We start from the raw sequence: 16,845 nt of genomic DNA, 5'->3' as shown, positions 1-16,845 counted from the left end.
TGACTTTGTGGATTATTTTGACTCTATTTGATTTCTATTAAGAAAAGTGGTGGTTACCATATATAACTGGCATGGTGCCACGGTATCACAGTCATTCTATGACTCGGCTGTGGTGTTAGGAATGCAATGTCCAGTTAGGTACTGGTTTTAGATTATAAATGTTTGCTGCTTGGAGTGTCTATGAGGCATCAAGAGGCCTCTACTTTGCTCTGACCACATTCACACCCATTAAAACCCCCTGAAACACACACACAAACACACACGGTGTCTCATAAGCCTACGTGTTGAGTGAAGGCCCCTCAGCAGAATAACGTCCACTCTGTTGCCATGGATACCACGCATTATGTCACCAACATGCAACATGATCTTGTTGCTTGTCCATAATGGACGTGAAGCGTACCACAGAGACGTCTGGGCAGCAGTTAAACGATGTGACCAAATAAGACACATTTATGTGCAACACACAATGTTTTATTTTATTGTTTTAGTCTCTATGAAAAGTTATAACAATTTCATGATATAACCATTTTGGTGTTGATGTGGGCACCCAGTGACACGGCCACTGAGTGCACCTTTGGGTGTTTTTGGCCCAAACAGCGAATGTTGCCACAGCAAACAAATGTGGTGTGCAATATCCACATGGCTGGGGAGACACGTGCACAGCGTTGTTGTGCTTATGACAGCGATGGTGACTTGGTGATTTCAAATAAGTTTGGATTAGAAATAAGGAACTAGCTGTTGGAGTCGGAAGTGCAGGGGAGTTTTCTGCTACTAGAATGCAGGAACTAATTGTATAAGAGGCTTTTTGGTGGCTTCATTTTGGGGAGCGGTCTTTACTAGCGCTGCGTTGAAAGCACAACAATCCACCTGTGGCTAATAGATAGCACACTTGCTCGCTCGCCCTTAAATGCACAGATGTACGTGCGTTGTATTAAGACTTGCTAACAAATAGATTTTAGGGAAATTTCAGCTCTCCCCCATCACCACTTGTCAATTCGTAGCGTCTCAAGTCATCTTAACAAATACAGTGGAACCTTGGTTTCCCTCCTTTGTCTGTCCAAAAGGTCAGATGAAAACTGAAACATACAAATCCATTTTTCCCATAGGAAATAATGTAATTCCAATTCATCCATTCCAGACAGCCAAAAATAGGAACACAAAACAAATTTGAGTTTTGCATTCAGAAAACAAATAGAAAAACATATAAATGACCAATGAAATGGGTACATGAACATTTAGCATCATTTTTACCTTTATTGAAGACTTGCTGGTGAACACAGTAATGTGTGGCGAGAGGAAGGGTGGCGCTCGTCTGTTACAAACATCACTTTAAAGAGTGGATGGTTAGAGCTGTATACTTGCTCACTTGAACTTTATTGTAAAATTCAGCAGCAGGTACAATCATCGTTACACACCCTAGCTGAGCTCACTGTACTGTTTGTAGTGTGTCTCCCTTAAACTATTCCCCTGCAACCTATTGGAACCTTTACATTACGTTATTATTAGAACAGACGCTACATTTGTACTTTGTCACGAGTAGGGTTGTCCGATAATATCAGCCACCGATAATTATTGGCATAAAATTGTGCTATCAGCTAACATCGGTATTGTTTTTTCACCGCATTGAAAGCCGATGCAGCGCTCCTACAAAATCGCATCACTACTGAATCATGTAGTTAGTACTGTGCCGCTCACAAGCCTGTGAGGAAGAAGTCACTATTCATTTAGCAAACAGAGTAACAAAAAATGCTCACAATAAACTTTGCAGCTCCATGGAAATCGTGGGGTCAATTGCAGCAGTAATTGAAAAAAAGCACACAGAACACTCAGGAAGGAGACAGAAACAGAGTTGTTCATCGTTCTTTGTGAATTCTATGAACACACACACACACACACAAACACACACACACACACACACACACAAACACACACACATAGTCAAGATGATTAAAGAATTCCCTGGGTGGAATCTGCATATAGTGACCCAACTCTAAAAGAACTACTATTCATTCTTTATCGAGACTGAGTCACCACTGCGTGGATGCTTTGTTTGGGTACTGTTTGGCGGTACAATAACTGAGACAGTGTATGAAAACCGAAACATACTTTCGGAAATCATTTTCTTTGTTTTTTCTTCTACAAAAAGATCAGCTCAACGTGTGAAGTACATCCAGTAATACAATACACAGCCGGGACAGCTGCTAATTTAACCAACACACAGTTACAAACAGAAGATAAGTTGGACAATAAGATGACAATAATAAAAATAAATACATAAAAATGAAAAATAACTAAATACATAAGTTAAACAAAATAAGGTGCAACATTGAAATAAAATGAGTAAACTGGGATAAGAATAAGGCCACACAAAAGGAGGTCGAGGGAGGGGGGACATCTAGTCAGTTTATGGTTGAATAATGGTTCTGTGTAGATATTCCCAAGAAGGGCTGCCAGGGTTTACTGAAGGTGCCGCCATAGCCGGAGAGCGAAAACCTAATCTTTTCTAATTGGAGGAGAGTGAGGACTTCTTTAAGCCAGCTGTTACGAGAAGGGGGGCGAGGTTGCTTCCACTTCAACAGAATAAGACGTCTTGCCAGTAAGGTTACAAAGGCCAGCACCCGGCATTTTGCCACATGGAGTCCCGGGGCAGCACGAGGAGGGGAGCCAAAGAGAGCAGCAGCGCAGGATTCGGGAGGGAGAACTGTGTCAAGCACCACAGCGAGCGTACCAAAAACCTGGCGCCAAAGATCACTGAGGCTGGGACGTGACCAAAACATGTGCAACAAATATGACCCCCCACAAGTTGATTGTTTCTGCCAGAGTAGAAAAAGCTCCATTATGTTTTTACTCGCAGGTTCGATGGCAGTGGGGAAGGTGTGGTCGTTGTAAAACTTTCCAAGGTAACCCTGCCAGTCAGGAGCGACAACTGGAGCCAGTGTGTTCAAACTGACTGTAATCCCTGGCTACTGTTGCCACCCGAAAGCAGCAGACAGACTCCCCTGGGTGGTCCCCCCCACTGTAAACCAGCACGGTGTATGTGCAGTCAGGCACGGATGGGGGCAGCTGCTGTATTTTTTTTGTTAAGATAGACACACAACATGTCTGCGTACAATGTTGTTTTGCTTTACGAGCTCTTAAAACACGCTGTTTACTCGGTCCCTCATGCGCTCCCGTCCGGATGGCAGATGTGGCTCTTGAAAAGGTAGGAAGCCTTAATGATGATATCCACTTCATCCTTGTCATTATCGATCATGTCTCCACCTGTGTCCGTCTCATCTGTGCTCTTTGACAGGCAAAATGTCTTGTTGTCGTTTGTGACATTTAAAAAGTGTTGTTCTTGTTCTTCAGATCGTTCAAACAAGGTTTCGTATTTCCTTTGTCCATTGTTTTCATGCACTGACACACAATGTAGTTGTTTTCATTCCAAGGCTATCAGAATGGGCTGATAACATTTGAACAAAGTATCTTAAAGCACATGAATCACCACATACAAAAGGAAAATAAAAGCTTATTATGACATTTTGACTGACCCTTCACCCCTCATTCGCCTCTGTAGGACTTTGCCTTGTTGCCTGAAAAGGACAAGACCCTCCTTGTTGAAGGAGGAGTGACGCTCAGCGGAGGTCAAAGGGCGCGCCTCAGCCTGGCCAGGTACTTCCTGTCACATTCTTACTCGACTTCCTCTTGACCAATTAGTGGTGTCCGCAGCTGCTTAATCATTCTAATTAGTGTTGATTTCTATTTGGTTTGCAGGCAACACAAATAGAAAGTGATGTTGCTAAAGATGTGATTCATGCCTCCAGTTGAGACACATTTAGTGGTGTGACGCCGTGAGGAGGGAGACTGTAACTTTATGGGATGATTCAGAGGAAGCTCAAGGTTATTTAATTATTCACTATTATATTATATCACCCTCGTCACAATCAAAATCAGAAAAATCTGAGCAATGTGGAGCTGCATTTTCTTTCCAATTACATTGGAACCTCCTTTTGGACAAAAGTTATTGCCACTAATATGTCTCGGTTTTTGTACACTGTCTCGTTTTTTTTTTACGGCCAAAGAGTGCCCAAACAAAGCATCCACACAGTGGTGACTCAGTATGTGTGAAGAATGGATAGTACTTCTTGTAGAGTTTGGACACTATGGTAACGGTAACGGTAATGGTTGAATTAGTTAATTGGTTCAGACCCGACCGTGATAAGTGAATTTTGAAGTGAAGTAAGATTTGAGATTAATAAATGTAATATGTCCATAGTTATGGTATGGAAAACTCTTTACGCTCTTCTAAATAGGTTTTTTGACATTATTATAGCCCTCAAGACATGAAATAACACCCATGTATTCATTCTTACATTTGTATTAACCAATATAGTCCATATAATTTGAGAAAATAATACATAAATAAGGTAACAAAGACTCACACGTTAGCAGTTCCTTGTTGTTTTTTTTGGACAGTGACAGCGTACTTCCGCCATTAATGGTGGCATTAAATAGCTTTACACTTGGTTTACCCAATAAAGTGGACAAAATAAGAGCAAATAAAACTTTTGCTCAAGCAGTGTCACAGTAAATGTGTTCCCAAGGGAACCTTAGTGATGATTCTACTGCCTGTCCCACCCAAAAATGACTGACACCTAGTGGCCACAATTACGATGCTTCTTCTGCCCTGTATTTGTATTTTAGTTCATTTAGTTAGTTCATTTAGCCATTTTTAAGCTTGACAATGTTTCATTTAGGCAAAGAATAAGTACAATTTGCTTAAATGTGCTTTTTTTTCTTTTTTTTTTACTAATAACAGGCCGTATTCAACCAATGAAACAGCGATCAGTTATTAATTCATTAATTTTGGGAAAACCCCAACAGAGGGAAGGATGACCGTACTTTCAGAATACTATTTTGGTTCCAATTAATATTTGGAATACAAATTTGACACAAAACAAGAGAGAAAGTGCATCTGTCTTATCTCTCCTGTGAAGGATCTGACCAATTGAGGAAGCACGCTTGAATGTAGCACACAAGAAGTGACGCATCACACACAGGAAATAAGCAACAAAATAAAAGCTACATTGATTTTACTACTTTCCGCTTTCCGTTGCTATCCCAATTCCTCTATGCTAGCCTTTTTGGTCTAGATCAGTGGTCCCCAACCTTTTTTGACCCACGGACCGGCTTGTGTTCCCACAAATCTCCTGCGGAACGGGGGGATGGGCAGTGTGCTAGCATGAATTAACTTGAGACAAATGTGTACATTAGCACTGAATAAGTCATCAAAACTTACCTTTATGCATTCCCACATAGTATCAGCATTTGACACCAAATATGAGGTAAAATGGTAAAAATACAGTAGTAGTCTATCTGTGCGGCATGAGATAAAGTTAGTACACGCACAATAGACATGTGTCAACGGAGAGAATCCGTCCACTTTTCAAAATAAAACATATAAAAAAAATGAAATAATGGAAATTATTTTTTCTTTCTGTGCGGCCCGGTACCAAATGACCCACAGCCCGCTACCGGGCCGCGGCCCGGGGGTTGGGAACCACTGGTCTAGATGACAGATCCTCACCGAGGCTGTCTCAACTTCTTCATAGCAGCTCTCGTTCCTCATCTTTTCCTCTCTTCTGTCCTTGTTCTTTTCCTCTTCTGCACAACAAGAATCATCCTCCATGCTATCACTCTATGTTGTGCAGTGGTGCTCTCTCCTGTCAACAATTTACAACAGCAATTTCTTCTGGTAAAAATAACAACAATCACCCATAGACTCCAGTACGACGCATCATCATCTTCAAACTAATGAGCCTTGACCTAATGTGGAACGACTTAAGAGACATTTTTTTCCTAATAATGTTGGTTGAATTACACGGTTTGCAAGCCCCTGGGTAACTTTGGAGTATACTCGGTAATGTCTTCATCTCGTGTAAAGAAATGAGCAGTTATTGTCCACAATACTAACCTTTCCAAGCTAGCAACATGGCCTTTCATTCATGCAGTATACATGTAGGAATGTGTACACTCAAGTGTTTTATGTGCTGATTTCTGGAGCCTTTTTTGCACTTTATGGCAACACTCCTGCTCTCATGCATTATTTGTTGGCTATTTAAAGCCTCTATCTGGATTTCAGCTTTCAGCATCGCTTGAAATCATCAAATTTGTCTAACAAATGCAGCATTGTGTGTGTTTTGTGTGGTCAGAGCTGTGTACAAAGATGCGGACCTCTATCTGCTGGATGCACCTTTCACACACCTGGACATTGTGACCGAAAAAGAAATCTTTGAGAAGTATGTACAGTATCACAACACTTTGGATGAAAGAACCAAAATATCAAAGTACATATAACATTGACAACTTTTGTAATACATTGTGGTGCCGGGGGCCAATAATATTGGCCTTTGGAGGGTGAATCAGCTGAAATGAGGCTGTGAAATATAATGAATAATTATTTAAAATAATTATCACCACCGTGAAGCAAGGAATTGTTTGCTTAGATGTCTTATTTAGTGTTCTAAGTCCCTCAGTGTTTCCTCTCAGGTGCGTGTGCAAGCTGATGGCCTCCAAGACTCGCATCGTGGTCACCAGCAAGTTGGAGCACCTCAAAAGGGCTGACAAGATCCTCCTGCTCCACAACGGCGACTGTTACTTCTATGGAACCTTCTCCGAGCTTCAGGCCCAGCGGCCCGACTTCAGCTCGCTCCTGCTGGGCCTGGAGGCCTACGACAACATCAACGCCGAGCGACGCAGCTCCATCCTCACCGAAACCCTCCGCAGGGTCTCCGTCGACGAGACCGCCGGCTTCCGAGGCCCCGAGTCCATCCGTCAGTCCTTCCGCCAACCGCCGCCTCCCTTGATAGTTAACGGATCGCAAGGACACTGTGGAGGCGATAGCTACCCAGAAAAACGTAAGCAGTCCCTCATCCTCAACCCACTGGCTGCTGCTCGCAAGTTCTCCTTCATTGGAAACCCCCAGCAGAACCCAAACAGCACCCAAGCTGCTGAGGACGGCGTGCGGGATCTGTCTGAGAGGAAGTTCTCTGTGGTACCCGAGGACGACCAGGTGGAGGAGGTGCTCCCCAGAGGGAACATCTACCACCACGGCTTGCCGCACCTGAGCGGGCAGCGGCGCCAGTCGGTCCTGGCGTTCATCACCAACGCTCCAGGCAACGAGCGCAGGGAGCAGATGCAGACGTCTTTCCGGAAAAAACTCTCAATCACACCGCAGTGCGACTTGGTGTCCGAGCTGGACATCTACGCTCGCCGCCTGTCCAAGGACAGCGTCTATGACATCAGTGAGGAGGTGGATGAAGAAGACATGGAGGTAGACCATGATTCCTTCTCCAGGACCTTGAAGTAATTCATAATGTAATAATAATTTTAAAAGGCCAAAAACAATTACATAAATATATCATAATTAACTAAATATATCAAACAGGTGAGAAATCATTCAGAGTAAGATGTTTGCGTTTGTGTGCTTACATACACAGGTTTATGTTATGTAAATGTGTCGGTGTCGGGGGTACCGTACTTTAGGGGTACGGGACTGCCAAAAGTTGCTGGAAGGTGTGTGAGTGTGTTGTGTGTTTTGTCCACAGCAATGCTTCGCGGACGATCGCGAGAACGTGTTTGAAACAACGTCGTGGAGCACCTACCTGCGCTACATCACCACCAACAGGAGTTTAGTCTACGTGCTCATTTTCATCTTCCTGGTTTTTGCTATTGAGGTCATGTCCCCACATTCACATCTTCTTTTGTGTTGGATACAGTTTTGAAACATGTCTTTTTGTCTTTCTGCCGTTAGGTTGCAGGATCAGTCGTTGGCATCTTCCTCATTACAGAGTAAGTCTTCTGGGCCGTTACAGCTGCAAAAGACTTCTGCTTGGGTTCAGTAGATGTCGTATTTTTTTACTCGCCTACAGAGACTAGCAGGCGCCTATTTCAGGTGCTGCGTTTATTTATTCATTTGCCGTTATTTGGGGTATTTACTACTTAAGGAAACATGGAAAACCACTGTTTTAATGTTACAGACCATATATAATAGAAAAGAATAGAATAGAATATAAGGGCCGCACGGTGGCCGAGTGGTTAGCACAGTGACAGTCAGGAGATCGGGAAGACCTGGGTTCGATTCTCCCTTGGGCATTTCTGTGTGGAGTTTGCATGTTCTCCCCGTGCGTGCGTGGGTTTTCTACTCCGGTTTTTTACTCCGGTTTCCTCCACATTCCAAAAACATGCATGTTAGGTTAATTGGCGACTCTAAATTGACCATAGGTATGAATGTGAGTGTGAATGGTTGTTTGTCTATATGTGCCCTGCGATTGGCTGGCGACCAGTCCAGGGTGTACCCCGCCTGTCGTCAGCTGGGATAGGCTCCAGCATACCCCTGCGACCCTAATGAGGAGAAGCGTCATAGAAAATGGATGGATGGATAGAATATAATCTGTTTTATATATATATATATATATATATATATATGATATTATTATAAGCATTATTATTGTATTATTATAGTTCATATATTATGTCCTCAATGTGAAAAGTCATGATACAAAACAACTTAATAATATTTGAACTTTAATAATAATTTGGAGTGCATGAGAAAGTGGAAAAGAAAAGGTAGCTCTCTTGACCACATGAAAAATATTGCGCAACACAGTAGCAACAGAACCGATGTTGTAACAGCGGTAAGGAGGAAACGACTCAGTCAGCATTAATGGCGTTAATGAGTTCATTGTGTAACACGCATGTGTAACAGCAGAGTAGCCACGTTTTAAAGCGCATGCAGAGCGAAATAAAGCTGCTCATGATACTTCAAATTCAGCTACTGCCATCTTGTGGGGTTAAAACAAAAGTACATCAGGAGGTTGACTACAGCCACAGCTGTTAATGTTAATGTTTTTTGTAGACCATGCACCCGGCGACTAGAGGAGACTCTAAGTTTACTTGAATAGAGTGGTGTTCAATGGAGCAATTCAAAAGTTTGGAGACACTTCCTCATGCTATAGAATGAGAAGGTGTGTCTAAACTTTTGACTGCTACTGAACACTAAAGCCTTTGTTTGCCTGTGTCATCATCATCATCATCATCATCATCAGTACCATCTGGAGGGACGGTGCCAACCCGTCCTCCCCGAACTACATCGACGAGCAGCACCCGAACGCCTCTTCGCCCCCCACCCACCTGGCGGTCATCGTGACACCGACCAGCGCCTACTACATCATCTACATCTACGTGGCCACGTCGGAGAGCGTGCTGGCGTTGGGCTTCTTCCGAGGCCTGCCGCTTGTGCACACGCTGCTCACCGTGTCCAAGAGGCTGCACGAGCAAATGCTGAGCTCCGTGCTGCGGGCCCCCATGGCGCTGCTAAACACCATGAAGACAGGTTGTGGAAGAACATGCTCTTACATGAGGTGAGGTACCGTGTGGAGGTCTAATTCAGGAACATGTTGTTTGCTCTGTGCAAGGCCGCATCATGAACAGATTCACCAAAGACATGGCCACCATTGACGACATGCTGCCTTTGGTGCTCTTTGACCTCATACAGGTGCGACAAATCGACCGGTCTAAGCCAACATTTTCCGCATTCTAAGGTTATGTTTGCTGGTTAAACATCTTTTGTCCCCTCGCCTCAGCTGACACTGATTGTCCTGGGCGCCATCTTCACTGTGTCCATCATGCGGCCGTACATTTTCATTGCCGCCATCCCGCTGGCTGTCATCTTTGTCATCCTCAGGAAGTACTTCCTGCGAACGGGCCAGCAGCTCAAGCTACTGGAGGCTGAAGGTGGGGATGTGTGTTTGTTCAAACTACAAGTACTTTTACACTGAAGTGAGGGGAAAGGGTTTCTTCTGCCCCCTGTGGCCAAAAATGAGTATGACTACAACAAAAGACGTATTGAACGTGGCGCTCTAGGCAAGATTTTACATGTCTTTAACTTACAAGATGACATGTCACCCCATTTACATGATGAACAAATTACAAATAAATACAAAAAAGAAATACAATAAAAATATTGTAAATGAATAATAATAATAACAATAACACATTATAAATAAAGCAATCAACATGAAACAATTGAAAAAACACACAGTTTGCTCTAAATACAAGCTACATTTACACTATGCAATGACTATATCCAAAAATCAAATGAAATAACTCATTTAATGCCTGTTATACCCATATACAACGATATGCAAAAATGTGTACAAAAAGACAAACTTCTTTGGTGTTATAATTTGTAGTAGAATTAATTATTAACTGGACATTGCTCTACATTTGAATCAATGTGAGTTTTTACGTTTCAAGAGTTTATACCAATAACTAGCTTATATTGAAGGTACATTTTTTCAGAATTTGTGGCGCCCCCTGGTGGCCACTGCACCCTTAAAATTTGCTGCGTAGCTGCATGGAATAGTTTGGGTGAGACTGAAAATGACTGAGTGATGTTTCTATTATATTGACTCGTGTTCTCAGCTACATAAATGAGTGAAAGTGTCAGCAGAAGCAGCTCACAATCAAATGAGCGGAGGAGGAAACCCGGTTTAGCCGAAGCCGAGCTGGCGGGCCAAGAGGTGAAAGGTCACCCTGACGAAGAAAAACATGAGAGAGGAAGAGCAAAGGAAAAGCATGGATGAAGTGACAACAGATGGAGGAAGTGTGTCATTGGCGAGTACAATAACACTGACACACATTAGGGAATGTCGTGAAGTTATGCCTAAACGATTTCTGACATATTTTTATCGTTTGAGGTCATCACATTTTTGTGAGTGTTGTTTTATCCTCTTAGTATTTGACCTCTGCCACTGAGCAGAGCTAGCATCAGTGTACATTTGTCTCCTAATGATGTTTTAATGTCCACAAAGTTGACATTCTTCATTCTGTTTGTCTACTTTAGCCAAACGTTTCGTGACCACACTGCTGCATTTGGCTTAGAAGCAATAAACCCTCAGTGTTAGCATCAAGCCTCACTGTTGATGCTGCTGGGTTGTGAGCCCTAATCCCACATTTGAGTGCCTAACTCTCCCAGACTTGAGAGTCAGGCCTCACTATTAGTTCTGGCGGGCTGTCGCAGACTTCTGAGGTAGTGACAGTTAAACAGACAATGGTGAGGTAATTATTTATTATTAATTATTATTAATGGAATTGTGTATTTAAGCCAAAGTTTAGTGACCGTGTTGCAGTGTTTGGCTCAGAAGCAACAAGGCCTTAATCTAGCATCAGGCCGCTGCATTGATACTGCTGGGTGGTGAACCCCAGTCCCAGACTTTAGTGCTATGTCCTAGAATGGAGAGTCAGGTCTCACTGTTTGTCCTGGGAAACTGACGCAGACATTTGAGGAAGTGCTGAGCAATCAGACACCGGTGAAGTAAAATTGCTGATTTTCTAAAGGGAGTCTGGAATTGTCTATTTCAGCCACCCGTTTAGTGACCATGCTGCACCATTTGGCGCACAAGCGACAAGGCCTTAGTCTGCAGTGAATCTGCTGGATATTAGCAAGTCAGACGCCGAGCAGCACTGGAGCGTCAGGATGAGAAAACAGGTCAATCTATCTGACGTCTGCCATGAAAGTGGTGAGTCTTATCGGAGCCACATAGAACACTAGGGGTGCTGGGATGGGACGGAATGGGATTTCCTTCATCCCCATCCTGGTGTTGGCGGCGGCAACGTGCCAGGAAATGATGACCATGAATCAGTCAAGAATCTCGAGTCAAGCCAATCTTACAACAATGTTCAGTGATTGCGCATTTCACCAGCTGGAGTTACTGGTTTGTGGCTGTAGCGTCCCCCGCTGGTTCAAGGTTTGTATTGAGGAAAGGTTGCCTGCAATGTGCAAAATCTTAGTTCAATAATGCAAAACTTTAACGTATTCTACTTTACTGAATGCGTAATAAGAAGTGTGCTCCAGAGACAACGCCCGCTAACGGACGCAGTGAATCTGACTGGGTTGTCTTTGCTGACCTTGCAGCTCGGAGTCCCATCTTCTCACACCTCATCATCTCGCTGAAGGGCCTGTGGACTATTCGGGCGTTCGGGCGTCAGACGTACTTCGAGATGCTCTTTCACAAGGCCCTCAACACGCACACGGCCGCCTGGTTCCACTACCTGGCCACCCTGCGGTGGTTCCTCTTCCGCTGCGACGTCATCTTTGTGCTCTTCTTCACGGCGGCTGCCTTCATTGCCGTGGGAACCAATCGTGAGTGACATGTGACCTCAGCATCTTGGTGTAAACATTAATGAACACACAATCTACTTAGCTATCAATACATAGAATACAGTAGAATAAAGTAATATATACACAAAATGCAGTTTTTAAATGAAACTTTGTATTATTAAGAATCCAAACCTACCTTGCCCCCTAAACCTAATAACTGGTTAGGCCACCCTTGGCAGCAACAACTGCGATCAAACGTTTGTGATAAATTGCAGCGCTGTTGAGAAATTTTTGGCCTGCTCATCTTTGCAGAATTGTTGTAATTCAGCCACATTGGAGGGTTTTCCATCATGATCCAAATTTTTAAGGTCATGCCACACCATTTTCAGGTCAGGACTTTGACTAGGCCACTCCAAAGTCTTCATTTTGTTTTTCTTCAGAGGTGGACTTGCTGGTGTGTTTTGGATCATTGTCCTGCTGCAGAACCCAAGTTGGTTTGAACTTGAGGTCACAAACAGATGGCTGGACATTCTTCTGCAGGATTTTTTGGTAGACAGCAGAATTTGTGGTTCTGTTTAATCACAGCCAGTCTTCCAGGTCCTGAAGCAGCAAAACAGTCTCAGACCATCACACTACCACCACCATATTTTACTGGTGGTATGATGTTCTCTTTCTGAAATGCGTTGTCACTTTCACGCCAGATGTCATGGGACACACACCTTCCAAACAACTTTTGTCTCGTTAGAGTATTTACCAAAAGGTCTTGAGGATCATCAAGATGTACGCATAATATAATGTGGTCGGTGTAGTATGAGGAATAAGAATTTAATGTATTATAATGTTGACATTATTTCATATTTAAATTTTTTCCACAAATAATACAAGAATAACAATACTTAATTAAAATGTTTTTTTACCTAAAATATGCGTATATAACATGGTAAACTGAGTATGGTACATGGTGTATTTGAAATGTACTTTTTGTCATACTTTAAGTGTAACATAATATTAGTCTGTATTTGTATTACCATAATAATACAACGTAATCATTGTTCAATTATTTGTTATCTTTATCAAGGCAGAATTACAAACGTTGCAGGTGTGTTGTTGTTGTCGACACTCTACTGGATACCATGTCATGTAAAGGCAGGAAATGTGTGGGTGTAGATGGAGGAGAAACACACACACACACACACGCACACACGTCATTGACCGAGTGTTGTTGAAGGCACATTGAAGTACAATTTAACAGCAGTGTTGAGTGATATAACTGGATTCTACGTACTGACGATGTGTGTTTTTGTGTGTGTGTGTGTGCGGACAGAGGACAAACCAGGCGAGATCGGCATCATTGTGGCGTTGGCCATGCTCATCCTGGGGACGTTCCAGTGGGCTGTCATCACCAGCATCACCGTGGACGGACTGGTAGGTAATACACACGCAGAGGACTTTGGTGTGGAAGAATTACAACGCAGATGTCAGCAGGCCGCTATCGCTCTATCCTCCGACATTAATGAAGTCTGATCTCACAAATGCCCACAAACACACTTGAACTATTAACACGAGTTAACTTCATTTTACATTAGTTAGACAGTTAAGATTGTTAATAAAAGGAAATGACATGGCACACCTTCACGCATACCTGTCAACCCCCCTGCTTTCCCCTGGGAAACTTCCATATTTTTCCCTTCTTCCACGTCATTCCAGTACTGCAGGTGACATTAGTTACAGTATCCATGGAACGACAATGTAGCGACAGCAATCTTCGAGGGCAATGGTGCAGCGCATCGGCACAGTGGGCAGTCAGGTCAGGTGGAATTTCCGGAAAATTTGCCTTATTTTCAAACGCAGAGGTTGACAGGTCGTTGACGGTTAATACTGTATTTGTTTGCACATCTTCGTGATTACTCTGGTTAACTCATTCGTACACTTGTAAGACAATTAAGATTGTTATTTAAAAAATGTCGAGACACTGCAGAAAGATTCAATGTCTGAAATCGAGCTGAAAAATGTCCATCCATTCATCTTCTATGCCGCTTATCCTCACTAGGGTCGTGGGCATGCTGGAGCCTATTCCAGCTGACTTCGGGCGAGAGGCGGGGTACACCCTGGACTGGTCGCCAGCCAATCGCAGGGCACATATAGACAAACAACCATTCACACTCACATTCATACCTATGGACAATTTAGAGTCTCCAATTAACCTAACATGCATGTTTTTGGAATGTGGGAGGAAACCGGAGTACCCGGAGAAAACCCACACACGCACCGGGAGAACATGCAAACTCCACACAGAGATTCGAACCCAGATCTTCCCGATCTCCTGACTGTGTGGCCAACATGCTAACCACTCGGCCATATTGTTATTATTATTATTATTAAGTCATTATATTCTTGACTAATAGGATAGTTTTTCTCACCATGTTAGACCAATTTGCTTTGAATAAGTAGTACAACATATTGTATAATACAGATTATTTTGATTAGTTATCAGTAATAAAGGTAACTTAACTTTCCATTTAAAAAATAAAATAAATATAAAACAGGCTTAAGAACAAATGATGATGTAAAGTAATCATTTAAACTAGCTATTGTTTCAAGCATTTTAACAGTTTACATTTTCTTGTGCTGGCAGATGATTGTGCTTATTTTTAGAAGTATATATCACATTTTAGTATATGTTATTTAAGACAGGAAAATTGGTCTAACGTAGTCATCAAAATATGTTTAGTTTAGTTTTTTTGCCTTGATTTCATGTATCTAAGCTTGGATTTGACTTTAGCGTCAAGGAGTGAACCACTGTAAACGTTACAATGTCAAATCAAAAGTTCTATTAAATTAAATGCAGATTTTTGTAAAAAAAAAAAAAAAAAAAAAAAAAATTTGACATTTTTCGCATGAAAGCGTTAAAAGAAGTTAAGTGCTATCCATCCTGTCGCTCAGATGCGTTCGGTGGACCGAGTGTTCAAGTTCATCGACCTTCCTTCAGAGGAGGCGTTGCCGTGCAAAGGAGGCAAAGGAGGAGGTGACCTCGTCATTGACAACCCCCACGCTCACGACTGTTGGCCCAACAGAGGTCAAATGGACGTGAAGGGCCTCACTGTCAAGTACACGGAGGCCGGACGCTCCGTCCTCAGTGACATCAGCTTCTCGGTGGACGGCGGGCAGAGCGTGAGTGTGGACGCATGGCATAGCGCAGCAAGATTTACCGATTGTAAATCTACGTGTATTTTGCTCTGCCAGGTGGGTCTGCTGGGTCGCACAGGTTCAGGCAAGAGCACTCTGTTCTCAGCTCTGCTGCGTCTGGCCTCCACTGACGGGGACATCTGTGTGGACGGCGTCTCCTGGAGCTCTGTTTCCCTGCATACGTGGAGGAAGGCCTTTGGGGTGGTGCCACAGGTCTGTGGAAAACTTCCAGAACCTTTTTAAGTACCGTCGCCCCCCGGGGACAAAAACAACGTTTTCTCAATTGAATTAAATTTAGATACATCAGCAGGCAACAAAGGCAGAAGTTTCGCTCCTGGTTCTTAGCAATTTGAATCAGGTCAAAAATCATTTTGGCCCAAACCCCATGAACTCGTCCAGTCTCGTACGGGTTAGGGATCATGAAAGAGCTTGATGAGCACGTCCCAAATGTGCGTTTGTGTTTTTAAAATAACGCCACGGGAGGAAGTAATCATGCAAAAACACATTTTGGATTATTTAACGCATTCCGCAGTACTTTCAAGATGTGCGTTTTATAAAAACACAAGTGAAAAGAACACAATCCTTCGACTGCTGGTTGTTTCTATTCTACAGAAAGTTTTCATCCTCACTGGAACATTTCGCATGAACTTGGACCCTCATGGACGCTACAGTGATGACGAGCTGTGGAGGGTCGCTGAGGAGGTCAGAGCACTGCCATCTTGATACATTAGGAGTAGGTCACAAGTCCCAGTGTTTGTGTGTGTGTGTGTGTGTGTGTGTGTGGTCAGGTGGGCCTGAAGTCAGTGATCGAGCAGTTCCCGGACAAATTGGACTTCCAGCTGGAGGACGGCGGCAACGTGCTGAGTAACGGCCACAAGCAGCTGATGTGTTTGGCTCGCTCCATCCTCAGCAAGGCCCGCATTCTCCTGCTGGACGAGCCCTCCGCCTACCTGGACCCCATGTACGCAACCACAACGTCCACCTCCACTGTCCTACGTTCAGCACAATCATTCCCTTGTGTGTCCTCAGAACTCTGCAGGTCCTCCGGAAGACACTGAAGCAGGCCTTCTCAGGCTGCACCGTCATCCTGTCGGAACATCGAGTGGAACCTCTGCTGGAGTGTCAGTCATTCCTGGTGAGAGCTTCTCTTTTCAACGTAACTTTTGTTTTTTAAACAACAAAGTAGCTCAGAAGTGACACTTAAAAAGTAATGAAGTATATACAGTAAGTAAGAAAATCAAGAAAAGACGCCTAAGAAAGATGCTTAAGAGTAAATGATCATTTCAAAATGTATTAAAGTAAGGAGTGGGACATCTTTTGTGAATTAAAACATTGAACTGAGAGCAGTGAGACTTCTTTCCTCAGTTAAATAAAACAATTAAAGGCAATGAATTCTGTTGAAAAATTGTATTAAAAATGGATGAAAGTTGCTAAGGAGTGTGACCTCACATCTTTCTTTCATTGATTTATTTAGTATTTCATTTATATATTTATTTATATAGAGGTTGAGGAGTGAA

General features: G+C 43.1%; 1 protein-coding gene across 1 annotated transcript in view; it reads left to right on the top strand.

Moving 5' to 3' along the window:
* The window catches only part of cftr (CF transmembrane conductance regulator), a 33,880-nt gene that overhangs the window by 11,868 nt on the left and 5,167 nt on the right, over positions 1–16,845 (top strand). Inside the window, exons 12-26 of the mRNA XM_054777804.1 lie at positions 3,557–3,651; positions 6,192–6,278; positions 6,529–7,312; positions 7,587–7,715; positions 7,793–7,830; positions 9,087–9,373; positions 9,456–9,535; positions 9,624–9,774; positions 11,957–12,184; positions 13,467–13,567; positions 15,086–15,313; positions 15,386–15,541; positions 15,941–16,030; positions 16,117–16,289; positions 16,358–16,463. Of these exons, the coding sequence (XP_054633779.1) occupies positions 3,557–3,651; positions 6,192–6,278; positions 6,529–7,312; positions 7,587–7,715; positions 7,793–7,830; positions 9,087–9,373; positions 9,456–9,535; positions 9,624–9,774; positions 11,957–12,184; positions 13,467–13,567; positions 15,086–15,313; positions 15,386–15,541; positions 15,941–16,030; positions 16,117–16,289; positions 16,358–16,463 (2,733 nt within the window). The remainder of the gene's footprint in view (positions 1–3,556; positions 3,652–6,191; positions 6,279–6,528; positions 7,313–7,586; positions 7,716–7,792; positions 7,831–9,086; positions 9,374–9,455; positions 9,536–9,623; positions 9,775–11,956; positions 12,185–13,466; positions 13,568–15,085; positions 15,314–15,385; positions 15,542–15,940; positions 16,031–16,116; positions 16,290–16,357; positions 16,464–16,845) is intronic.

Source organism: Dunckerocampus dactyliophorus, chromosome 5 (assembly GCF_027744805.1).
Source record: "Dunckerocampus dactyliophorus isolate RoL2022-P2 chromosome 5, RoL_Ddac_1.1, whole genome shotgun sequence".
Classification (NCBI taxonomy): domain Eukaryota; kingdom Metazoa; phylum Chordata; class Actinopteri; order Syngnathiformes; family Syngnathidae; genus Dunckerocampus; species Dunckerocampus dactyliophorus.
This window is presented reverse-complemented; position numbering and strand designations above follow the sequence as displayed.